The sequence below is a fragment of the Mus pahari genome, chromosome 9, assembly GCF_900095145.1.
Source record: "Mus pahari chromosome 9, PAHARI_EIJ_v1.1, whole genome shotgun sequence".
NCBI classification, from domain to species: Eukaryota; Metazoa; Chordata; class Mammalia; order Rodentia; family Muridae; genus Mus; species Mus pahari.
Genome location: NC_034598.1, coordinates 68,462,892 through 68,490,621, shown reverse-complemented (window position 1 = coordinate 68,490,621; position 27,730 = coordinate 68,462,892). Strand labels below are relative to the sequence as shown.

Genomic DNA, 27,730 nt, shown 5'->3' with positions numbered 1-27,730 from the left:
GAGAGAGAGAGAGAGAGAGAGAGAGAGAGAGAGAGAGAGAGAGAGAGAGAGACTGAACAGTTGTTTTCACATGCATAAATATCATGGGTGAGGTAGGATATAGGCAACAAGGCTCATAAAAAGACAACAACAGGAGGCCCAAGTATCTTCCCTGTGTCAAGATTTTAGAAGCACTGAAAGAGGAAAGGCAGAGAAAGACGTGTTTGAAGTTGACTTGAAAATGATACAGCTTGGAATTATTCCACATACAAGTTCCTATTTATACTTTGACTCTGACTTTGATAGCCAACAGCCAGTTACCAGGCTGGTAGTTTGAACAGCATCCTAAGACAGGGTGGTCTTGGTCTGATTAGGACATAGAGCCTTGGGGAGCTCCCCTAGGTTGCTCTTTCTGTTCCTGTTTGATGTCTTCTCATGGGAACAAAATGAGCCGATAGCTTGGTCTTCCCACGCTTTTCATTTATTCTCTCTCCCTGGAATCCTTCCCCTTTATCTTCTCATTAGAATTCGGCTCAGGCTGCTGTTCATCTTAGACATCACAATTTTCATTAGTCTTTCCTAATGAGCATTTAGCATTGATCCCCACATCTTTATGCACATCTCAATCATGATACCGTTGTCCTGTCTAAAACACATCTCCCTGCTACAGTTCTTACTCTCATCTGAATTTATACCTGGTAGAGATTATTAACACAGTAACTGATGCTTGTACCAAGTGCTTTTCACCCATAGTCATTTTAGTCTTCTCAATTCAGTGAGGCAGATACTATCTTTTCACAAATGAAGACACTGAAGTGCAGAGAGATTAGGTAATCTGCCTAAAGTCACCTAGCTTGTAAATGCTAAACTGGTAAATACCAACGTATCAAGAATTGTTTGCCATAGTATAAACCTTAATAAATAACTAAAAGAAAATAGAACATGTGCTAAAAGATTAGTCAACTTTAGGCATCCAATATATGTTTATTATGATATGATCATTTTGATTAAAAATTTAATAAAGCATTGCCGGGAGCCATGGCCTCAGCCATGGCCTTGTGGATATTTTCTAGCTTACATAAACAATCCTGAGAGAACATTCATGGTCATAAAAGTAAGAATATTTAGGGGATAAGAGGACACTGTGACCGTTGGTTCCAGGAGCTGAAGATTGCCACCTGACCTTCAGAGAGCCCCCGGGCTCTTCCCCCCTCCCTTGGAGCCTCCTCTTGCTTATGCTTATATTACCAATCCTGAATAAAGTTTTGAGTGCTTGATCAGTATGATTGACTTGCTCTCATTCTTCATGTCTCTTGTCCATCCCACTCTCTCTCTCTCTTTCTCCTGCCCTGGGTCCCTACTGATTTTTTTCCCTGCAGGTCGGTTGGGGGGAAAAAGCATTAGGATAAGAATGATTCATTTTGTTTGTTTGTTTGTTTGCTTGCTTGCTTGTTTGTTTTCACAGAAGAACAAAATATGGCCTCCCAAAAAAGTTAAGCTAGAATTTTTCTTAATACATGAAAATGTATTTGCTAATACAACTATCCATGTACTTGGGCATAAATGGTCAGACTATGTTTGATCCTATTCTAGAAAAACTACAATTTTCCTGGTGGAAAGTTGAACTTTCTTCCGGTAGAAATGCTAAGGGCACTTCATGGTTGCCTCGGCTTTGCGAAGTCCAGTCCAGCATTACTTAAGAAGCATTAGGAGCAAGCAGAACATTCGTTCATCTTCTCACTGTTTTTGTTATCACTCCCTGAGAAACTGAAATTTTATAATCCTGAATTATTTAAGTCAATTGTCTGGTTCTTTGTTTCAGGAGTTCGCACACTAAGAAATTTATGAAAAAAAAAAAAGTAGAAATAGACTTCTGGATACAATATAAGTTATACTTTGCTTTCACAATGTAAAATAACCATGTTATCTAGATAAGGTAGATAGGAGGCTCAAAATAGATTGCAGAGCTAAATTTTATGTCTCTACATAATTTCAATTTCAGTGATATGAAATACTCAAATAATAAGATATATCAAAAGAAACATAATAAAATTAACAGGTAAAAGTATTTTCAAATTTAAAATAATTTAATCAGTGAGGTCTTAGTTTTACATATTTCCCTGTAGGAGCAGGCATTTGTTTCATAATGACTTAGAAATAGATGTTACTGAATGCAGACATTACTTATCTGTATTGTGGTGTGATCAGAAGTAGAAGTAATGTTTGCAGTGTCTGCAAATTTTATACCATGAATGCACACTAACTAGCACTCATTATATTCAATAGTCAATGTACTTATATGGAATCATCAAGTGCCTAAACCTAACATGACTGTTTAAATATAAAACTACATTTACAGCATGATCTAAAGCTCATCCACAAAAGCAAACTAATGAACCCATCACTCCAGATTTGTACCTCCATCAGAGTGGGTGAGCAAGGAACCAGGGCCAGGCTGCCATTCGAGGGAGGCCTGAAGACCACCTTCTCCTAACACAGTAGGTGAAGACTCTGATCAGGTTGCAGCAAAGGCCACCCAGGGTAACATTACTATCTAAACAATCAACCTGGTAATTGGGTATTGATTATCAAGGCCAGAATCCTTCATGGCCTCGCACACTTAAAATGGACATGAAATGTGACACAGGAAACTACCGGAGGTCTTGCAATGTTGTGACAACTGCTGGCAACATACCGAAAATTCCTCTTGAAACTTTAGGTTGTTGTTTGTGCAAAGCTCTTCAACGTGTTGCAGGAAGGATTTCTTGCTTACCGGCCTCCAAGGAAAGAAAAGCATTAAATTGAACTGCGTTAGCTTATATTCCTTCCCTTAAGAGAAAGTTCGGCACTGTCTGCACAGTTAATGCTTAAGCAAATGTAACCCCCCCCCCCCCGTCACACAGTCCTTTAAAGTCACCTCGTCCATTTACAAAAGGAGTTCTCCCTCTTTAAGTTCACGTTCTTTACATCCGTTTTACAAAATTCTTCTAATTTTTTTTCAGTGACTTTAAAGGAAAGATTTAGCGTTTTAATGAACAAAAGTTTTCAAGCAAATGCAAGGGCATAAAGTTATCACTGACTCCTAAAAGCACATTAATACTTCTTTGTCACACAGAAGAATGTTACACATTACAAGGTTTTAGAAGATATAAAATATTGCAGTGACTTCATTCTTATAATGATATGGCTTTTAAGCCCCAAGGAGTTTAAATATCCCCATATTACTTCCCAAGCTAAAATACAGACATGCAGGCTTCACCCCAGAGAGAGAAAGCATTTCTCCAGTTACCATGCAATTAGTCATGCCTTTATGATTTATATCCAGCTTAAAGGCCTTTCCAACAAACATACGGAGAGGGAGCCACACATTAAGAGTCACTGAGTCAGTGAATCTAAAGTTGATATTCAAAAGAAGGGGAAAAAGTTCACAAACTTACTTGATGGATTTTCTATAACTAAGTAACCTGCAACAGAGACCACGTTAGATGTATTGTGTGCGAGAGTAGATGGTTCCTTCTGAAAGGGTACTAGATTCAAATCAGAAAATTATAGCAAAATCAACAATGTATAAGTAGATTGTGGTTTCAACTAGCATGCACTTGCTAATTTCATTTTTTTTGAAAAAAAATTATATTAATTGTGACAATTTTAGCTTCTCTTCCCAGTTAGAAAGGTAGCATTATGATTTAAGACACTGCGTTAAAGGCAGGCCACCTCTTAATATATTGCATAGAATAAAGAGTTAATGTAGACTTAAGAAATATTTTCTTTATTTATAAAGAGTAGTATGGGAAACAGAAGTTGTTCAAAATGACATTGTATTGCCCGAGTCTTGTTTCATGACTGAATTTGAGTTCAAATACAGCCATAACAAATTACATTCATTTCAGCTACTTTATGTACATTTTTGTGGTATGAACACATCGTGTACATTTACATAATTGACAACGTTAAACTCTGAAACATGAAATGTTTTAACAGATAAATAGATAATGCTCCACACACATAGAGATATCATGCACAACAAATTTGCACAGCACAAAAGCACAAAAGGCACAAAAATATACACAAAAAATGCACAACAGGGTCTTTTCAAGGTTTTACATTTTTGATAATATTACAAGTTATTTATGATAATTTTCAAGTAAAAATTATTTCTTGGAATATGTACTTATGAAACCATGGATGCATGAAACAAGATAATCAGATGGAAGAACAATCAAGGCATGATGGATGTTTGGGGAATGATCATAAAGATGTATGTCCAATGGAGAAAACTTGAACCAACAATATGTATCTTATGGCAAAAAAAGATTTAATGGCACTTGTGGGGATGAAGAAGCAGGTATTATGAAGCTGGATATTAGAATTTGAAGTCGGTGGTGGGTGTGTCCAAGAGGAAATAGTCTCCTACTTTCTCAGGGTGTAAACTGGTAGAGAGCATCCTAGCGTTATCCTAGCATCAAATGTGGTAGTCACCATGCTGCAAACACGGAGCAGAGGTTTGCTGGCTAAACTGAAGAGTTTATCACAAACAGCCTAAAGTGATCTCAAGAAGGCAATCGAGAACTTCTTACCATAACTTCATGGATCCGGAAGTGGCTGAGTGGGTTGTTAAGTCAGAAAAGCTTTGTTTGGGGGGATGAGAAACAGAAGATCTGAAAATGTGAGGCACCGGAGGTCAGAGACATTGTAACATATGTAATAGAGACAGGTGGAGTAACCAGTCCTGTTGGAGATGATTGCCCTCACTCAGCAAGGACCAGCAAGAGAAACAGACCATGACAAGCATGCGTCAGACCACCTACACCCCTAGATTATGACTGCCAAAACCTCTCATGCTGCCCTGTTCTTTAAAAGATCATGAAAGGAAAAACGTGTTAGTCTGGGGAAATCTTGATTATCCACATTTGAGGAGTGATTGGCATCTCTGCATTTCAGATGTTCATTTCCATGCTACTACATGAAAATGGGAATCGTGATGTTAGGGTTGATGACCGATTCTTTACCGGGAAGATCCAACATTATTAGGGCTGTACTAGAGAAATTTATTTCTCTTGGAGAATTGAATTCTGAGATAGATGCCAGATTTTTAGGAAATCATGAGCAAGGAATTAAGGAAATCAGTGCATGTTTGTGAAATCCCTAAGAGATATGAAATATCAATAATCAGAAATCATATATAGGCAAGCCCTAGCAAAAATAAAGGTACTATTATTCACATGCTTGCTCTTTCATTAAGAAGCTCTAGCCTTCACTTAAACTTATAATTAAGAAAATATTTTTCTAAGGCAATTTTTTTCTCAGTGAAAAATTAGAAATTTGTTCTAATTGTACTCTTTATTTTGCATGAAATATTCTTCTGTATATTCTAATTTTAAATGTCAACCACCCAACTATTAAATTGGATAGATGTTTGTGTATTCTTGCCTCATTATAAAATACGATGGTCTTACTGATGTTAAATATTGCTCTCTCACCTGCTATGCAGTTTTGAGCAGTTTCTTTATTTTCTTTCCCCGCTCCTCCCCCTTTAGCTCCCCCTCCCCCTTACCCCTTCCTTGTCCTCCTTCTCTCCCTCCTCCTTCTTTTTGATTTTTTGAGACAGAGTTTCTGGGTCTAGCCCTGGCTGTCCTGGAACTAACTCTGTAGACCAGGCTCCCCTCGAACTCAGAACCTGCCTCTGCCACCCCAGTGCTAAGATTAAGGGTGTGTGCCACTACCATGGAGTGAGTAGTTTTCTTAATATTTTGGTGCTTTGACCATGACCACAGATCCTCTTCACAGGCCGTTTCTCTGCTCCTCATTTTTTTCTGAGTATGATTTATCTTTTGTAAAAAAAAATGGGTATTTTATTTTTTACATTTCAAATGATGACCCCAATCCTGGTTTCCCCTCCAGAAGCTCCCTGTCCTATCCCTCCCCCCCCCCCACATCTATGATGGTGTTCTTCCACCCACCCACCCACTCCCACCTAACCAACTTGGCATTCCCCTACACTGGGGCACTGAGCCTTCATAGGACCAAGGGTCTCTCCTCCCATTGATGTCTGACAAATCAACCTCTGCTACATATGAGGCTGAAGGCATGAATCCCTCCATGTGTACTCTTTGGTTGGTGGTTTAGTCCCTGGGAGCTCTGGGGTGTCAGGTTGGTTGATATTGTTGTTCTTCCTATTGTCAAGATCCTGAACATGTATTTTTACTGGAAAATATTAATTTGGAAAATATATGGTTAGAAACAAAGGAAGAGTGGTTGTATAGTCCTTAAAAGCTCAGATTATGTGTTTTCTTTTGTTATCATATATATAATAAGACAAGAATGCACAAATTCCAACAATATTAATTCAGAAGTGACACTTCCAAATATAGTGATCTGAGGGCACATCTGCATTCAAGTAGAAATTTTCTTTTAATTGCAAATTTTAAAACTTTAAAAAAAACTGAACTCATTTTTACATTGGGACAGTACTCATATTTACTTCTGGTAGCAAAGGTTACAGCCAAATTATATTCAGTTGCTTAGTGGATAAATCAAGTTTGGAATTGGCCTGATTTTTGTAAGATTATGGGCCATTTTTCAATATAAAGGGCTAAATACTCTTATTACATAAATCTTTTCATTACATGAATTCTATCTGTCTTAAATCCAATGTCTTTTGGTAGAAAGAGTATTATTTCACAGCTGAGCTCATTTCTTGAAAGTCTATCAAAAACTAAAATTCTGCTCAGATTACTGCACAGAACCAAAGAGGAACCATTTATTTATTTTGGCAGTGGTGATGAAAGACCGTATTGTCAGCGACTCAGCTTTCCCTCAAGGCCAATTAGTTGAAATCTACAGGGCATCAAAACTATAGTCTTTATAGAGATAAGTATACAATGGGACTAGAGAAACAGCTCAAATCAGCATTCCCAGTGGTACAGGAAAAATTGAGAAACTTCTGAGTATGGTTAAAAATTTAAAAAAAAATAACAAATTATTGCTTTGACATAATATAATGATTGTACAACAAAACGTGTTCTAGCTATTCAAATAATGAATCCAAATAACCTCTCTGGGAAAATATATAAATTAAAAATTAAATTTTCTAAGATTTGGGAAATGCCAAGTTCTTGTGAAATCACTAAGATTTTTGGTTTTTGTTTTTTGTTTTTTCCGAGACAGGGTTTCTCTGTATAGCTCTGGCTGTCCTGGAATTCACTTTGTAGACCAGGCTGGCCTCAAACTCAGAAATCCATCTGCCTCTGCCTCCGGAGTGCTTGGATTAAAGGCATGCGCCACCATGCCTGGCTTCTAAGTTTTTTTTAAATATTTCTACTTGACTAAATTCTGTCACTTGCCCAAAGCATCATCAGTCATAGTTTTAGATATTATTTAATTTCTACCTATGCTAATGCTGCTAATCTGTTTTAGGTTTTAAAACAGTGCTCCAATGTTCTTCCAAATCCCCTTTCCCCTTTTGTCTAATCAACCAGTAATTGTTCTGTGGGTCTCAATGTAAATTAAAAATATCTTAAGCACTGGCTGTTGTTGTAGCATCACATGTAAGGGAAACACAGCCTCAATCAGGGAGCAATCAATGCCAGGCTGCTCTCCCACCTTTAGGCTCCTAGAGGAGGTAAGAAGGCTGCATTCACAGAGCTGCTAGCCAGAGGAGGTGAAACTCCCTGTGTGGCAGGTATCACATTTTCCTTGTCACACGGCCTCTCCACATTAGCACATTTGAAATCAAATTCTTGACAGATGTTTTATTTCACTAACTATGGGCACAGATTATTTATCTCAAGAGTAACTAGACAGACGCAGAGTGTGGCAAGGACTGCAGACAGCTGTTTGAAGAGGTAGGTGAGTGCCCTCCGTGCAGATGTAAGAGAAGGAGGCAGGCGGCCTCACAGTCTGTACAGGAAATCGTCCAGCCTGAGCTATCTGCAAGGGTTGCAGGCAAGCAATGGAAGCGTCCTGTGAGACCTTAGGAAGCACCTTAGAGATCGTGTGTAGATCAGATCTGCCAGAATCATATATGGACAGAAAGGAATTGTGTGTAAACAAATTCATTCAAAATCTAAAGCTCAGCTCTTCCAAGGGCAGGCCTCAGTCTGTTCTGGGGTGACCCTTGAGGTACTAATTGCATGAAGGGGGGGGACTGCAATAAAATTATCTATTTTTAAGATGATGGCAACCAATACACAATCTACAGCTCCCAAAAGTCAACTTTTAATGCTGGCTGGAAATGGATATTTTAATGTGTGTCCATTGAAATCATTGGCCTGAGAGTATCCTACACTACAGATGTTATACCATTAGGGCAAGTCTCTGAAAATAGAATATTTCATAAAACTTCTAATTCTATCCATGTTAACTAGCTCCCTAAAACTAAAATAAAACAAGGTTAGTTATGATTCCAAAACTTCAAGAGTGCCTAGAATTGAAAAGGCCTACCACCGCTTCTGCTTCAAACATAGAGTATATTATATATTGTCAAGTAGAGTTATAGGCATACTGGCCTCACCTTGCCTTATGGTTTATGGAAACTAACACCTCTTTAATGGGTTGTGATTTGGAAATCAATTGCCTTGCATCCTGATTCCATCCAAACTCTTCTCTTTTAGGTATTTATTATTTCTAGACCTCTATGGGCTATCTCTGTTATTATTATTAATATTATCAATAACTTCATGCTGATATATTTGTGCCAGGATACAAAAGGGATAACCAAGCATTAGGGGAATTCTTGGAAGTGAATGTGGCTGGTTATCTACTAGTCAGGACAGAAATCAAAGTTTCATAAGCTGTAGTCAGAGAAGCAAGGAGAGAAAAAGCCATTGTCTTGGTCCTTAAAGATTGATACCTCCACTTGGGGACGTCTCCATCATCAGATGGGAAGTTCTACTCTTGTGACACAGAGATATGAGAATACAATAGGAAGCCATGAAGAAATCTAAATATAAACCCAATTGAACATCAAAACTATCCCAACATAAGAACACAACACATTCACATGACATGCACATTGTAAGCCAATGTGCATTTGGGTAAGAGTTTTACCATAGCAACAGCATGCAGTCTTAGAGCACAACAAAAGAAGAAAACTCTTTTCTTCTTGGCCTGGAAAGAATGGCATATTAAGCAGCAAAATGCTCAATATCACGTATTTTTTTTTTTAAAATATACAGCACACCACCTGGCAAAATGAAAATAATCACAGCAGAACTCTGCATCGCCACACAACTTACTGGATAACAAAAATCTCCTTGCGTCTAAAGAAAAATGAAGAGTATCTGGAAGTAAAGATCCATTATTCTTTCAGTAAATAATACCACATTGTTTTTATTTGCTACTACGCAAACACAGGCATTGTTTATTTTACAGTTCCTTCTAGTTGCAAGGTATTATATTATAGAATCAGATATTTTTGTCACTGTTTAGGAAGAGATCTTAAATTTAGAAGAGAAATAAAGTGAACGATCAGAGTCTGTTATTATATCTAAATGATGGTAATTTACAAGAAAACTCTTTTGCATCTTGTGTCAATTACCTTCAGTGTTATTCAGAAACAATGTCTTACCATGTAGCTCTGACTTCACCTGGAATGCACTATGTAGACCAGATTGGCTTCTGATTCAGAAATCTGTCTGCCCTTGCCTTTCTAGTCTGGTCCTAGGATTAAAGGCTTGCACCACAATGCCCAGCAGATACTTAATTCAGAATAAAAACTGCACTTCTAGAGTTTTCTAGATTCTGCAAGTTTTCCCCACACTAAAATATTTGTTATAAAAACAATAACTATTATGTTATTAACTTCCATGTATGAACATAGAGTAGAATACTTTATAATTTGACAAATACATATACAGCAACAATACTAAGTGTACTTGATGTATAGCTTATAAAGCATATTCATAAAATTATAACATTTATTAAATTACATTAATTTTCCAGTAATGGAGTTAAGTCTATGGTTTCAAATACATAGATAGCCATGATCTATTTGATTATCTATTTGTTCAAAACTCTTTCTTTCTTCCTTCCTCCCTCTCTCCCTCCCTCCTTTCCTCCCTCTCCTCCCCCTTCCTTGCTTTCTTGCTGTTGTTTAGAGTCAAGATCTCAGTAAGTAAGCTGAACAAGCTGGCCTTGAATTCTGACTAAAGATACAAAAATCATTTTTTTTATCATATCACATCACATATCACATAGAATCAACAAGTACTAATTCACAGTTTTTACTTTCTTTAAGGAAAAAATAATCTGGCAATGTGGAAGAATAGATCCTCAAACTCTTTGTGACACAGAGTGGAAAAGTTAAATAACAAATGTTTATATGAAAAGATGGGTAAAATGCATAAATGTTAAATAATTTCATAATATAAAGCTGCAAGTCTTCTGCATGATGCAGTTCTAAGCCCCCTGACCTGGGTTTTGTTAACTACATAACTCTTAAAATTAACACTTGTCATTATTGATTGGAGAGCCCCTAATGTTTTCTCTTTTGGATTGGTGAAGTGATAGAGCATTGAAAATAGTTGTAAGCTCACTTTAATGTGACATTTTTGGCATTCTAGAAGGACGCACCCATGACCTGGGTAAGAAACACACATGAACTGGGAAAATTTCTAGGAAACTGAGATCCTTCCTACAGATAGTAAAACTTTGGACAAAGTACCCATCAATTTAGGGAGAAAACCCAATCTCGTTGACTTTTCATTCCCAGAATTAAACTTTCATTTCTAACTTGGCATGTACTCAGATTGTAAGGTACATCAAAGACTATGAAGGTTTCCCTCATGACTAGCCCCAATTCAGATGTGTCTAATGCACTAATAATTTTCAGTTATTCTTCTACCCTTGATTCCTGTATTACTGACTTTACTAACAGAGAAAAATTTTAATGTTTTTTTTTTCTGAATCAAATCCAGAAAATCAGACATATTATGCACCATTGATATCTACAAGTCTTATTTTGTGTTGCTTCAGGATGGATGGAGATCAACTCTAGGAGTGGATAAAAGAGTACAGAAGAAGAGGAAAAAGGTAACTCCAGAAGTTAAGCTGACTTGCAAGGGAAGATTTTATAACATAAACTCTAGAGTTTACACACAAATGAGAAAGTAAAAAGAATGGAAATTAATATTTTAAATTCCATTATTATTAGAACAATAATTTTCTGTGATACAGAAATAAAATATATCTAAAATATGATTTTGCTCTTACAGGTGTTAATGGATAATATGATATATATATATATATAGATAGATAGATAGATAGATAGATAGATAGATAGATAGATAGATAAAATGGCATGAAGCAGGAAAATCAATGAAAAGCCACAGCCAAAGATGGCTTTGAGTTATAACATGGATCTGGTAGAGACTTGGCCCAAATTTCTATGACTCAAAACCTCTCTGTAGCTGCCAAGATAGTCATTCCCAGAATACAAAGTCAAAAGGAAAACCATAGTTTTCTGGGTATGTTGGATTCCACTACACTTTTCCAGCAGCTCAAATTGATGTCACTGAGATAGTTGCCATTCCCTCATAAACATTCAGGAAGAGGATGGCTGGCCTGTCCCTGTGGAAGAGACAAAGGTGTTGAGAAAAGAACACAGAAAGGAAGAGGCCAACCACTGAAGTTCAGGTGGTCCATAGGGGAAGAGAAGACCTCTCTCTCTCTCTCTCTCTCTCTCTCTCTCTCTCTCTCTCTCTCTCTCTTTTTCTTTTGTTCATTCGTTCATTCATTCGTTCTTCCTTCCTTCCTCCCCTCCCCTCCCCTCCCCTCTTTCTTTCTTTCTTTTTTTTATATTTAATTTTATTTATATGAGTACACTGTAGCTGTCTTCAGACACACCAGAGAAGAGGGCATCAGATCTCATTAAGATGGTTATGAGCCAGCATGTGGTTGCTGGAATTGAACTCAGGACCTTTGAAAGAACAGTCAGAGCTCTTAACCAATGAGCCTTCTCTAGAGCATGAGCCCTAGGGACCAGGAGGTGAACTGAGATGTTGATGCTGTAGTGTTCCCATGATAGGGTTTACTGTGGAGGCTGTGTTGGGAATCTATTGTTCTCTTACATACAGTGTTGCTAATGTAAAATAAAGAACAAAAACCAACTGTGTTCTAGGTATTATAAAATTCTACATATAAGCTTCTAAAGTTTCATCCTTTGTGAATAAAAGGAGACTGCATTAGAATATAAACAACCATCAATATCTAAAAGTTAAGAAGTTGCTGGGTGTGGTGGTGCATGCCTTTAATCCCAGCACTTGGGAGGCAGAGGCAGGCCAATTTTTGAGTTCGAGGCCAGCGTGGTCTACAGAGTGAATTCTAGGACAGCCAGGACTATACAGAGAAACCCTGTCTCAAAAAAACAAAAAGAAAAAAAGAATTAAGAAGTTATCTCACAAAGCAAATGTCCTTACAATGTAATGATATTGAATAATTTTCATTTCCTAGGGTTTGGGAGAACTTCCCTAGGCAACACCTTTTCTAGACAGGAGAAAAATAAGTCTTACAGCTCAGATCTATTAGATAAAGGCCACCTTTGATCGGTAGTAACCACAAATTATTTTTGATGTTCAAGATTTTAATGTCGTCTTGTAAAAATTAATTACAACTTTTAAAATGTCAACAGGGTTTTGGCAAAACCTTGCAACAACAACATGACAGCTTTTATTAATAATTTGGGGAATTATATTAAACAATTTTTTTAAAATATGCTAGTACCATGAAGGGTATAGGTGCTTTTTAAAATGTGTAGACTTTTTGTTTAAAAAGTACTTTAAAAGTTAAGTACTTTGATATAATGATGTCACTCATTCAGCACACACATTGATACTTCTATTTCTAAAGGTAATATGCTTTTATTTTGCATAGTCCCTAAAGTCTAAATAGGTTTAGAAATGTAAATCCCCTATAAAGTTTTGACATTTATGTAATTTTATGCTGAAATAAGAAACTGTGAACAAAACTCTCACAAACGTTAAAAACAATATCAAACTTTTAGAAGTATAATCAAATTAGACTTCATATAACTATTTGTGGACACTTTTAGAAAAAAAACAAGTTGGAGAAAGTATTCCATGAGAATTATGAAACAAAACATTAAAGGTTTAATGAGTAAAACTAATTCTTCTCAGGAAAATAAAGAAGTCTCCTTTGAGTATCATAGTCCGAGCTCGGTTCATACCGAACCCAAAATGCTAGGAAGATTAAGGGAGTCTGTGTGAGCAGCTAGAAGTGTGTAGTAGACGGAGGTTACCCTTTGAAAGAAAATCTCTGTGACCTGTGTAAACTGGAGCCCCGCAAACACTTCCAACAAGCACGGGGTCAAAAGAGGGTCATGGCTCCAGGCCCTCTGAACCTCTTCTGGCCCAGAGGAGTGTGCTCACCGCGTTAATCTCTCGTCCTTCAGCTCCAAGTCTGCCACGGTGATGAGCTGATCCAGCTTGAATTTAGTGTCAATAATCTCTGCATCCCGAGGAGAGTATGTTCCACCTTCCTTCTGCTTCTGTCTGATTCTGAAACCAGAGCAGCACAGTGGGTGCAGGCACTACCATGAAAGCAAAAGCAAGCGACGTGGTGGATGGGGTTGGCATCTTTTCTTTTGTTCTTAAAGTAAAGCCATTCAGACAAAAATTTCTTTCCTTGGATATGACCTGCCCCTACTCCCTTTAGCTGCTTCCTCATTTAATCACAAAAAGGAAAAAGGAAATGGAAATAGCTGAGGAAAATGAATATCGGTATTAGAAATCAATGCGTCATTGTTTCTTATAATGGAAAAATACGTGTAACAAACATGGAAATTGGTTTTTAAATTGTCTCATTTAATTTTTATGGAAATAAGAGGTATAAAATACTATCTCTATTTTATGATCAGAAAACTCAGGGTTCCATTCAAAATTGGTTAATTCAACCCTGAAAACCTATTTTTTTTTTTTTTTAAGACAGCTCCTTTTATAGTTCTGGCTGGTCTGGAACTCTCTATTTAAACCCGGCTGGCCTTGAACTCATAGAAACCTTCTTGTCTCTGGCTCCAGAATGATGGGATTAAAGGATTGAACTACTACAACTGTCCCCAGTGACTGTTTAAATTAAGGTCCCTATCTACTCACTCTCCAAGGTGTAGTATGACATATAACAAGGCACTATTTGGATCTGTATCAATCATTAATATTTTACATGCATTATCTAAGATAAACATCGATATCTAGGATGATTTTGAGAACATAAAATGTGACACCGTCCTCCAAAATACAGTTAGGTATATCTAAAATGCATATAAAGCACAGAAAAGTACTGAAGCTAAACTCACGAGGCAGTCCTTGACTAGTTGATGAAGCATTTTAAGGGATTACAGTTATTAGCATTCAGAGGGCAAGCTCACTTCGACTTAGGTGCTCTGCAGCCAGATGGGGAGAGAGCACATGTACACAGACTGAACCAAAGCAGGGTGTCAGAAATCATAAGGCTTGATATTCACCTGAGAACAGACTCCCTTTGTCTGGATAAAGATGCTGGGAGGCAGTGCTGAACAAGGAGAGCCCTTCCATTCCCTACAAGGGCTCGCCAGAAATTGGGAGGTCAAATGCGCACTTAGAGCAAACAAAAGATTTGAACACTGAGCATGTGCACTTCTGATAGCTAAGGCCAATATATCACACAATATTCTTTCTGCATTTTCCCGTGGGCAGAGGCCACTGCTTCATGTTGAGGTCATACTGATTATGTACCAAAACGCTTACTAAAACCTAAGTTCTTTTTCATTGTTTTTTATTTCTCCTGTTATCTTCTGCCAGAATCTGAAAACAGTATGTGACACAGGGAAGATGTCTTCTAAGAGAGACTTTCAGATCATACACACAAAGGTTGGCCTACGAGACTCAAGATAAAAGGATGGAGCATGGCGTCTAAACTACAGGGACTGCCTAAGAGTCTGGGTAGGTTTTCTTTGCTGTCTCTAGATTGTCCACTGTGATAACTGAATGGGCCTTAATTTTATTTCTTCTTTGTCACCGACCAGAATGCTCAGCTTTGTCCATAGGAGCACTATAGTAGAGTGACATCAGGGAGTTGGTGTCTTTCTGGGCTCTGGTAATGTTTTGTTTAATTCTATCTATCTATCTATCTATCTATCTATCTATCTATCTATCTATCTATCTATCTATCTATCTATCTATCTACCTTACCTACCAATCTATCTAGAGACAGGGTCTCTCTCTCTCTCTCCTCTCTGTCTCATGTTATAACCCTGGCTGACCTAGAACTCACTATGTAAATCAGGTAGGCCTTGAACTCATGGAGATCCACCTGCTTCTCCCTCTCAAGATTAAAGGTGTGTATCCACATATCTGACTGGTACTGACACTCTAATATGACATGTGGGACCCCCAGCAATGCACCAGAGGAGTTCTTATTGCCTCTCTGCCCATCTCCTTAGCCAAAAGTCCCACAAAATCCCAGTCTTCAAAAACCATTCTATACAAATGGTAACCTCCTACCCTCCAATAAGGATGGGTCACTTCTGCAAACAGTCGCTTTCTCTCTGTCATGCCTCTCTTGACACTGAGAGGTTGTACATGCCTATGATAGCCATTCCATGACAACTCTGGGAGATCTCCTTGGCTCTTAGCTCCCTTACTGTCTCCTCTTTCTAATCTACCGGTTACTTGGATGCACCCTTGGCTCTGATCCCTTTAAGTTCTCCCTTATTCCCATTCTCCTCAGCATTTACATCAAAACTTTTCCTATCAAAATATCAGAATTTACTTCTTTAAGGCTAGATTAGTTCAATTCTGAATGTATGTATACTGTAATACATCACAGTATGTATTCTAGATAGGTTGGGGTATTCTATAAATTGAAGAAAAAGAACACATAAGCATCTTCCACTTGTGTAACTGCTCTGTTGCTGTTTCTTGGTTGGTCTGTGAGAGATGTAAAGCCCCCAGAGCATTCTGGGACACGTCTTACCTTGCAAATGCAAAAATTGCTGTTCCCAGGAGGATTATCGAGAGGATACACAAAGTGACTGACAGTATGATCTCCACAGTTCTCTCTGAAAGTCCTTCACCTGGGAATGATGGAAACATGATCACTAACAGGGCCCTGGAGCTCCATCTTGGGTTTCAAACCACATACACTATTTCTTGGCAGATCCCCTACGAGAACCAGCATAACAAATTACATTGGCCTCCTTCTCCTCCTGCTCCTGCTCCTCTGCCTCTTCCTCCTTCCTTTCCTCTTCCTCCTATTTTTCCCTATATAAACTTTATACCTCTGTGAGCCCATTCTGTCTCATCCTTTAAATTTTCATTCATATGACAAGGACTTACTTCTTTTTTTTTTAACTAGTAAACTTCAGTCTTCTCTGTGTACTTCCCTACCAGATATTTTTATATGGAATTATGGGTATAATTTAAAATGTGTATGTCCAAAATGTGATATTTTCTCTTTTCTACTGAATCCTACTCTCAGTTGAGGAAAACTCCATTACTCTAGTTGTGCTGGTCAAACAGAAACCTTAGAGTCACATTTTGAACCTCTCTTTGCTAGTTTACTTCCCATTGGTACTAGCCTTAATATATAATATATTATGCATATACAGTTGATCTTTACTAAGTGGAACCACAATCTCTTATAGATGTGAGAATTTCAATGTGAGACAAGAACAAAATGTTTAAAGAACAAACTAAGTTCCAAGTATTATTGGAATGGAATGTCAGGCACTGTAAGCAGCCTTATATGGGTGCCAGCTCCTTAACTCTTCTCCTCTACAGTGTAGCAGACACTTTTTAAACCACTAAACCTTTTCTATGTTCATTTCTAACAAGGGATTGCTCAACTATCTCTGAATGAATTGTTATAAAATAAATACATTTATCTCTTTAACTCATATGGAAAAGTACACACTCACAGACATTATTTGGGGAAGCTTTAACTCATGTGACTATAAATTTTTTTAGTTCTATGTCTGAAATATAGGCAAAGATTAAAGCTTTATCTTTTCCTGCTAGATTTGTGATTATAAAATGTTATCAGGAGTCAGGTGTGGTGGCGCACACCTTTAATCCCAGCACTTGGGAGGCAGAGGCAGGCGGATTTCTGAGTTCAAGGCCAGCCTGGTCTACAAAGTGAGTTCCAGGACAGCCAGGGCTATACAGAGAAACCCTGTCTCGAAATAAAAACAAACAAACAACAAATGTTATCAGGATGTACCTATCACGGTACACTGTGCCCCCTTCTGATGGCATCCTGTATCAGGATGATTCTGCAGCTATTGGTCTGCATGGTCTAGCTGAGTGAATACTGAGTTTTAACTAGTCATCAGAGTTTCACAGTCTTTAGTGTATCCAGCTCCATTTAAAGGATGCTAGAAGAGCAAGTATCCTGTTGGATATTACGTACACCTTCTTATTTCCTGAAACATCAGTGCTTTGTTTTATAATATTAAGATGTTCTTGCCAAAGGAAGCCACAACAGGAATAAGGGACCCTGTTGATCAGGTGACAGCGAGACACAGCTTTAGAACTCAGTTCTCCTAAACCCCAAAAAAGAAATTTCAGACTAGATTACCGTTTCAAAGCACTGGCCCCAAGTGAGGAAATGACATATAATATATTAATAAACAGCACGTAATCCTGTAATCACACATATTGCAAAAGTGCCCTCAGGAGGGCACACAGTGTACCATGATAGTCGGGTATGCTTCCTGATTCACTGCTATGCATGAGTGAGGACATTTCTCCAAACTGTCATTAAAGTGACGTTTTTTTTACATGACTTCTCTCACAGGCCACTTCTTCACTAGACTTACTGTCGGCTAATTACAGCATCTTGTTTGTATAGTAAATTCCAGCACTGTAATTTAGAAAAGTATAATAAAAAAGCACTCATTTTTCCCGACTATTACCTTCTGACTGGAATTATTATCACTTAAATTCCAAACAGGAGTCCACATTTTAAAATGAGAGAACTTTGAGCCAAATTAGAGGTATTAATCTCACCCTGCAAAGTTCATCTCCTCTTTCAGGTTCCCCTCATTCTGTCTCTTAGAGCCAATATATGTCCTTTGAAAACTACAAGTCTTTGGGGATATTAAAAAACAACATGAGGAATTAACTGAAAGTTAATTTTGTTACATTATCATTTTTAAAGTATCTTGGTGTGTGTGTGTGTGTGTGTGTGTGTGTGTGTGTGTGTGTGTGTGTGTAGACATGAGTGTGTGAAGGCAAGCTAGTAGAAGTAGAAGAACAGCTTCTGGAATTTGGCACTTTCCTTTGAGTATGAGTTGTGAAAGCTCAGAATAGGTACTGTCCCAATGGTCAGTCATTTCATTTAAAATTAAGCATGCCTTGAAATGATCTACAATAACATTTTCCTCCAGTGAGGTTGACAAAGATTTGAAAGGAGATAAACAGTACTTTAGAGTATGGAGGGGGGAGGGATTTATTCATTGTTAAAATAATTAAAAGCCAGTGTCAAAACATACCTCTGCAACATGCTTATTAATGAGATGGTAACCTTAAAACTCAAGACAAGATCGTAAGAGAGAAAAGCTAGAAATAACTTTAAATGTTCAGAAGAGAAGGTGGCCCCGGGCCAGGAGCAGAGTTATCCGACCACATTGAAATTGGAGGCAGCTTCAGAACATAGTGATGTTTTCCGACTAGTGTAGGACAGTGGTTAACAGGACACTGCCCAGAGTCATGCTGCCTGGGTCTGAAAGCTGATCCTGCCATGTCTTCACTGTGTAAAACCCACTGCACCAGGTTTCTCACTGATGGGTTAGTATTACCTGTAGGAATGCAAGCTATGGAGTCGACATGGGGTGGCATTTCTAAAGCTACCTCCTGGTCTTGAATTTGTGTGGCAGTGGCAGGTGTCTTTCTTAGTAATCGCTTCATATTTGTCCACCCATTCCCTAATCTGAACTAATCTCCCAGTTGATTTATGAAGTACATTTTAGCACTGTCACTGTAGAAATAGGATTTTTAGAAATTAAATATGCTGGGCATTTTCACAGCTATCTTGAGGTTATCTAAATTCAGCACACACTAAAAGCATCTGAAATATTTCAGTCTGACGGCACAGTTGGTGAGGTTCACCCCATACTAATACTGTCTTACTAACTAGATAAATGTCCCCTTTGCTTCTCCACTACCTTGGAAGATGTGATAAGTGCTGCAGATGTCATAGTAACACGCATTCTCTATCCCTTTCTCCCTCTCCTTTCCTCTCCCTCCCCATCCTTGTTCCTGTTCCTCTCCCTGTCCCTACTTCCTCCTCTGTCTTTCACACACACACACACACACACACACACACACACACACACACACACACACACACACACACACACCCCTACATCCATCCCTTCCCCTTTTTCTTTCTCAGCCTGATTACACTGGGGACCTTCTTTGCACAGTGATTAATTGAGTAGCATTACAACAAGAAAAAACCATCAGAGACTGCCTTTGCTTTGCAGTTTGGCATCTCATCTTACATGGCTTTAACAAGGCCCCTGAAAGGTACAGACAGGGATGTCTGGTTTTTAAGTTACAGAAACCTTCTGCAATTAAACCTCCCCCACAAAATATAGTCTATAAGCAGTGTCCACGAACTCATGTGCCTTAGGAAGGCTTAAAAGGCCAGAGAGCTCATGCACCCCATGAAAATGGGTGGTGGTGGTGGTGCTAGTGTTCAGTCTAAAGTAAAAACAAAAATCAAATAACTGCAATTAAAGTGACGTACATCATTTCCCATTTACCAGTGCAGGCCATAAAGAGCCTCCTCAATGTCAGCTTTTCACTAAATTTTAACCACTTCTAGTTTGTTGGTACAAGATGAACTTTATCTTGGTCCTTTGAATCCTATATGCTAACCCATGAAGGGTCCAACTGCCACCATCATCATCTGCCAAAGCACGGTCTTGGTAAATCAAATACTGAAAATTTAGTTCACGGCTTGTTGCCAGTGGCATGCAAATACTACTGAATGAATAGTTATCTGGCCATGGTTGGTTAACCTTGAAGGGACTATGTTCCATCCCACTGAAACTCAGGATTGCATTCATGCATATGCCTTCGGCAGGCTTGGCAACAGTGTTGGGTTCCACTAGTGTGCTGCAATGCTGTCATCTGTCCTGACCCATGGCACCACTGAGACAGAAAATGGCTTAGTCTCCCTTTGTCATCATCTGGTTACACAAAGGTATTATTGCAAGTACATGTCTCCTTGCTTGCCCCAAGTTGCTCAGTGATGTGTTCCATCTGTGGGCCTCTTCTCATTACTGAAACAATCAATATTATTTCCTTTTTGGGTCCTTCTACTTTATCGTCTTTGCAGTGCTCTTTTGCCAAGAGTACCTTTTTATTCCATGCCCTCTACTAATATCTTCTCTTTCATCTGTACCTGTTTTAATGGCTACTTAAACATTATGGGGCAAAAGCCAATTATAAAATCACTGCATATCAGGAGGGAGCCCCTAAAAGATTAGTCTAAGAGAGAATCCCCAAAGACTGTCTTTATATCACTGATATAGGAATATCACACTGCACTTTGAGAAATTAGTTAATAGGAACATGGGAGCCTCCTTGGTTATTAGCAGCCCATTGGCTCTCTGTTTGCTTTGTCCAGCCTATGTCCTGCTGGTCCCTTCTTCTGTGGCCTTTATGGCAGCCTGACCTTCATCTTTCGTTCCACACCATTCACACGTCACAGGCCTCCTCTGTCTAGAGGGCTTGTAGCCATTAGTGTCTAGAGGATTTGGTAGTAGCTGTCATGTCTCCAATAGACAAAAAATCAGTATGGGTTTCGGAAAGTGATGCTTACAGCTCCCTCCCTTGGTTATAAGTAGAGGGAATAAAAAGAAAGCCATTGTTGAAAAGTACCTTGAGACTGTGTTCTAGATGTCGTAACTTTCCCTTTCACTCAAATGACTGAGATTGGTCTTCAATTGATAATCTACACAAACCCATCTGTTTAGTACATGACACCCAGACAGTAACCATTTCTCCTCTCTACTCTTCTCTATAAAATATTATCTTCTGAAGGCACTTGAGTTCTGTCTGTCTTTTATCTTTCATTAGGAAATATACCAGAACAAGCATTATTTAACTGCAGGAATTGCTGACAAATTCTGATTATGTTGCTGACCACAGAACATATATTTTGCTATCTGCAGTTAAATGAGGAAATGCTTCACAATTGCAAAACCACAAGTCAAATCAGCCTGCCTCATTATTACATTTATTGGGTACAATTAGCCAAGATAATGGTTTTATAGTCAAATGCTTTAACCTAAGAGATTTGTTATTCAAACAAAACTGTATGTAAAACACCGCCCGATTTCACTCTTAAGTATGTATGTTTTGTTTTGTTTTCCTACACAGACATGACAGAGGCTGGTTCTTTAGCCGGCTAACACCTCCACAGTCTGAGGAGACCCTCTGAAAGCGGTGGGACAATCCACTGTTCTGTTCCTACAGTTCTCACTGAACTATGCTGTATCTCATGACGTACTGATGGATTACCAAGATCAGTGTCATACATTAAATTTGTACATCCAGTTATATTCCAGAGATGTACCCACCTGAGTGTTTTGTTAGGTAGAAGTTTTGAATCCCTGCCACAAATAATTCTTAAAAAGAATCTGTGATTCTTTGAGGGAAATTCTAGGACATCAATAAAGTAAAAATCCCTTTAAAGTCTTTGATTATAACCCATCAAAAGAAACTATCAGGGGCTAGAGACATGACTTAGTGGTGAAGAGCACTTTTCATTGCAGAGAATCCAAGATTGTTTCTGAGAACTCCCATAATGGTCAAAACCATCTGTACCTCCAGTTCTATGGAGTCTGATACCATCTTCTGACCTCTGTGGTCACCAAGGATGCATATTATGCATAAACACACACACACACACACACACACACACACACACACACACACACCACTCCCACCCATAAAATACATAAATCTAAAACTTTAAAAGCCATTAAACATTGAACAATATAAGCATTAAAAATTTGAAACTTTACACATCATTTTATTTAAGGTTTCAAAAAAAGCTTTAAAATAATATATTCCTTAAGTTTCTAAAGGGGAGACATACTTATAGGAATTAAATTATTATTCCAATCACAGAGATAAGATTTAAATTCAGGTCTTAAACCTTCCTTTGTAGCACAGTAGTTATAGAATCATGGGCTAAAGTGCTGGCATCCTAGCTAAACAATGATTTAAACAGTGTGGGTCTGAATTCCCTCATTTGTAATTTGGAGTGAAAAGTACACTCAACCTAGGGTCTCTCATTCCTGGCATGACTGACATTGCGTCAACTGACATTATGAGGATGTGATTGAAAAGCTGAAGAGAGTAGAAGAAAAGAAAAGAAAAGAAAAGAAAAGAAAAGAAAAGAAAAGAAAAGAAAAGAAAAGAAAAGAAAAGAAAAAAGAGAAAAAAGTAATTTTGAGAAATTTTCTAGGGAAAATTATCAGATGATTTCTCTGTTATGAAGACCTTGTATTATACTTATTATATACATTAAGTATGTTAATTATAATATATGAGACTATATGTTTAAAGCACCAAATACCATTTTAGTTAGAATATCATCAAGGAACCAACACTTTAACCAGGTTTATAGACAGATATGAAGAGTGGAAGAAACAGTCTTTTCAAAGAATATTGCAAACATCATTTTCCTTAAAAACAAAGTTGGTTAACTTTAAAAAAGACTCATACTAAAGACTATCAATCCATGATTTAATGTATATACTTAACATTTAATAACCGTTACCATCAACGAAACACTTCGAGATCACAGAAGAAGGCTGGAGAGACAGTTTGGTGGTTAGTGTCTGACTTGCATGCACAAGGACCAGATTTTGGATCCCCAGGGTCCATGCTAAAAGCTTAGCCTGTATGATGGTAGCCTGTAACCCCAATGCGAGACCTGTGGAGGAAACTGGATAGCTTCCATAGGCAAAGTCTGCCGGCTCTGAACTCAGCAAGAGACCCTAGCACAATAAACGGAGTAGACTGTGATGGAGACGTTCCACCTTCCATATGTACCTGGACACAAGTGCGTCCTCATCTGTATAACTATGTGCCTCACACAGGTAAACATGCATATACACATGCACAGATGCTGCACACACATACATAGAAAAAATAGAAATTATAGATGAATTAAACTATGAAATCTTACCTAAAGTTTTAATAGGGTCAGAGTACTCAGAGTCAGTAAATTGTCCCATGACATTTGTGGCTCTAAATTTAAACCTATAGAAAAATAAATAAAGATTCATTCCAAGGTGTTTTGTAGGCATCAGTGAGCAGTATCATTTTCTGATTTCTTTATGAACATGTTACTGCTTGTGCTTAGAAAAGCTACTGATTTTGGGGGTGCTGATTTTAGTACCCTGATAGTTTGATGAGTTCTTTTTCACAAACAATTTTTTTTATTGGATATCTTATTTATTTACATTTCCAATGTTATCTTCTTTTTCAGTTTCTCCTCTGCAACCTCCCTATTCCATCCCCCTCCCCTTGCTTCTATGAGGGTCCTCCCCTACCCACCCACACACTCCCACCTCACCTCCCTGGCATTCCCCTACACTGGAGCATCAAGCTTGATGATGTTTTTGAAGCTGTTTATCAGCTATAGAAGTTTTCTGATGTCATGTTAAAGGGTAAAATCATAAAGGGATACTTTGTTTTTTTTTTCCTTTCTTATTTGTATCCCTGTTATCTCATTCACTTGTCTTTTGTTTTTTAAATCCTATTTACTGCCCTGTTCAGGTCACCTCCTTCTAGAATCCTTCCCCCATACCCTTCCCCTTCTATTGCTCTAGCTAAGACTTCAAATATTAGAATATTAGGTTGAATAGCTATGGAGAGAGTGGACAACCTGTCATGTTACCAATATTAGTGAAAATGCATTGAGGTTTTATTTTATTTTTGATGATATTGGCTATGTGTTCTCTGTATATTGCTTTTATTATGTTGAGGTATAACTCTTGTATACCTACTTTCACCAGGGTTTTTATCATGAGTGGATGCTTGATTTTGTCATAGGCCTTTTATTTTTCTGTAACCAAGGAAGAGACAATGTGGTTTCTGTTCTTGAGTCTTTTAGTGTAATAATCTACATTTATTGTTTTACATATGTTGAACTATCCCTATATCTCTGAGATGAAGCTTAATTGATCAGGGAGAATAATATTTTGATGTGTTCTTGAACTCTTTTTAAAAGAATTTTATTAAGAACATCTGTGTCATTATTTTTCAAAGTCATTGGCCTATAATTATTTAAAAAACAATTTTCATGGCCCATTATCTTTTTCCAAATATTTTATCAAGTAGTTATGAAAAAGTAATCATTTATTCTAGAAAAATAAATTTACAAGACAAGAATTTAGGACTATGTTAGCATGAGGAAAAATCAATAATCTATACCTAGTGAATAATATCTTGCTCCCTTTTGACCAAAATCATGAACCAACAATATTTGAAAAACATTAAGCAGATAATTTCACTCAGAGATTTATTTAGATAAAGTCATTTAGTATTAGCAATTTGTGGATATTGTACCTAATTTAAAGCATAGTAGCTTCCGGAGCTTAGTTTTAGAAATACTACAGAATCAAACGACAAAGATTATAGAAAACTGTCTTGTTCACATATACACAAGTTAAGAACATTGCTTCTTACTTTCATTATGTACCAAGTGGTATGCAGTCATTTTTACAAGTTTAGAACAGAAAAAGTGCAGAAGACAATCCTTAAAGATACCTGAAATTACCTAACTGAAACTAAACTGCAAAAGCCATTTAAATGTGTACAACAAATAAATTTCAGTTTATGATTTATGGTTTGATATTATCAAACTCTTACAATAACATATATTGTGAAAAGAATACATTTAGAAAACAAATATGTGCTGGGCAGTGGTGGTGCAAGCCTTTAATCCCTGCTCTTGGGAGGCAGAGGCAGGCAGATTTCTGAGTTTGAAGCCAGCCTGGTCTATGGAGTGAGTTCCAGGACAGCCAGGGATACACAGAGAAACCCTGTTTTGAAAAAAAAAGGAAGAAAGAAAATAAATATGCAAGAGAAACAATGAATAACAGTAAATATAAATATTTATCATCATAAAAATATGTTTAGTTAAAATAATAATCAAAATTTAAACTCATTACCTTGAAAATAAATGATAGAACATTATTATCCAATTGCCCAATTTCTCTAAATGGTCTAATTATACCTCAGCCTACAACATTTATAAGGAATTTAATAACATTTTTAACTAGCATGCTGAAAGGTGAACACCTGCAGTTTTAAAAATTAGCAATTATAAGATTTTGAAGAATCAAGGTTAAAATAATTTTCTTCTAAATTGTAGCCTTATTTTGTGGCATTATTTCAATCATTAAATAGAAAACAAAAACAATGAGTTCAATAAAATTTAATAAAGCACTCATTCAGATGTTTGATGGAATAAGGCAGAGCTTCTGCTATTAGCATCTTAAAAGGAAATCTCAATGACTGATAGATGATAAAACTGTTTCTGAAAGCCTGTATGTCCTCATCTATAGTAAAAAAGGAAAAGCAAAATACTGTATGCCTTTCCCATAATACTGTATATCTGTGACAATGAATGGTGCATTGTTTATCTCTTATTTATTTATTTATTTATTTATTTATTTATTTTATTATATGTAAATACACTGTAGCTGAGTTCAGACACACCAGAAGAGGGCATCAGATCTCATTATGGGTGGTTGTGAGCCATCATGTGGTTGCTGGGATTTGAACTCAGGACCTTCGGAAGAGCAGTCAGTGTTCTTACCCGTTGAGCCATTTCACCAGCCCCCTGTCTATCTCTTCATTTCCAATGTTTAAACAACCAGGCCCACAATCCATAGGACATACCATTTGTTCACCAGAAGGATGGAAGGGTATATGGATGGATATGTGGCAATACTAACAAACTTGTACTGTAGTACATGGTTGACATAAAACATACTTACAAATACTGCTTTTTGGGTTTCAAAGGTCCATTGCAAATTTTCTCCTCATTTCCAGGGATCATACAGGCATTATCGGCACCTATCACATAGATTTCTTCATTGCCGCTGAACTTAGTCTTTCCCTCTATACACGGAGGATTAGGGAATCCTTCATTTGTAAAATATGGCCTTGCCTTGTTAAAATATGCATCATACCACTTTGTCACATTTCCGTCTTGCTGAGCTAGTAGGAGAAATGAACACCTATCACAAATTACACCGAAGGTATCTTCACATCAGTGCAGCACTTGGGGACTCTATCAAGGAACTCTAGACACATCAAGAGTCATGCTATGAACCACAAGGACAATTCAGCATATGAAAATGGACACAGGTATTTGTGTTGGGGGTGGGCTGATGTATTAGGTCGACCAGCAGTTCTTAACTTTTGGGTTGTGACTCATTGCACGGGTCACATATCAGATACCCTGCATTTCCTATTTTTACATTACAATTCATAATAGTAGCAGAATCACTTTTATGAAGGAAGAGGCAACAAAGTAATTCTATAATTGGGGGAAGGCTCACCACAACAGGAGGAACAGTATTAAAAGGTCACAGTATTAGGAAGGTTGAGAACCACTGAGGTAGATAAGAAGCATCCTTCAGCCAGATGTCATTAAAGGTCATATGTATAAAGAAACTATCAAGACTCTCTTCTCCAAATCAAACCAATTCAAACAGTATATACAATAAACAGATCACATATCTTGATAGACCTTTCCTCACTTGAATATAATAATTTAGACATAACTTATTACTATAATACTGATAAGATTAATATTCTTTGGGTAATCTTAAATTGTCTTAATATCATGAGTTAACTTAACTTGCTAATTTTGAGTAAAACTTTCTTAGCATTCAGAAATTCACATTTTATGATCTACCAATGCAGAGTGAAACCTGAGGTACCTCCTGTTTCTGCCACAAGGACTTGTACATTTCTGATTGGCCCGTGGTCATCATTGTAGTAGCATATTGGCATTCTGATTGTAATTGTTGTTGACGTCACAAGCAGTTTTCCTGTGGCATCATGAATAGGAATTGGCTTGGTTTTCGGTCGTGCTGGAGCTATGAACAGTAAAATATGAGTATATATTTTTTCTGAGCAGAAAAATTAAAGTTCAGAATAATATTTCATATGGGTGGCAGATAAAATGATGGCACATGCAAATATCAAACCAAATGGTTGTGTTTGAGTACAGCAGATATATAATAATTATGTAATAATTGTTATCTCAGGAAGGTTATCTTAACTATGTATTTAAGACTCACCTGAGAAATTGAAGCCCAAGTGCATCTTTTATACATGTGATTCTTCATGTGTTAAAAATACTCGATTTATTAAGGCTCTTGAAAATAATTTTCAAAAATTATTTACATCTCACTAACATTTTTCAATGATTTATTTATTAATGTCTTTTATGTATATTAGGGCTCTGTCTTCATGCCCACCAAAAGAAGGAATCAGATCCTATTACAGATGGTTGTGAGCCACCATGTGGGTGGTGGGAATTGTACTCAGGACCTCGGAAGAGCAAGCAAGTACTCTTAACAGCTAAGCCATTTCTCTAGCCTACTATCATTTTGTTTGTTTGTTTGTTTGTTTTTGTTTCTTGTTTGTTTTTTGCTTGTGTTCTTTATGAGCCATTTGGTTAGCTACTATCCTAGTCATAGGAGCAACATCCT

The 27,730-nt window shown here is 37.4% G+C and overlaps 1 protein-coding gene across 1 annotated transcript in view; it reads right to left on the bottom strand.

Annotated features, from left to right (window-relative positions):
* Positions 1-27,730, bottom strand: part of Ptprq (protein tyrosine phosphatase receptor type Q) — a 188,705-nt gene that overhangs the window by 22,234 nt on the left and 138,741 nt on the right. The window contains exons 31-37 of the mRNA XM_021205432.1: positions 26,954-27,112; positions 26,003-26,225; positions 23,182-23,255; positions 15,946-16,045; positions 13,365-13,493; positions 3,417-3,443; positions 2,675-2,756 (exon numbers count right to left, since the gene is read on the bottom strand). Of these exons, the coding sequence (XP_021061091.1) occupies positions 2,675-2,756; positions 3,417-3,443; positions 13,365-13,493; positions 15,946-16,045; positions 23,182-23,255; positions 26,003-26,225; positions 26,954-27,112 (794 nt within the window). The remainder of the gene's footprint in view (positions 1-2,674; positions 2,757-3,416; positions 3,444-13,364; positions 13,494-15,945; positions 16,046-23,181; positions 23,256-26,002; positions 26,226-26,953; positions 27,113-27,730) is intronic.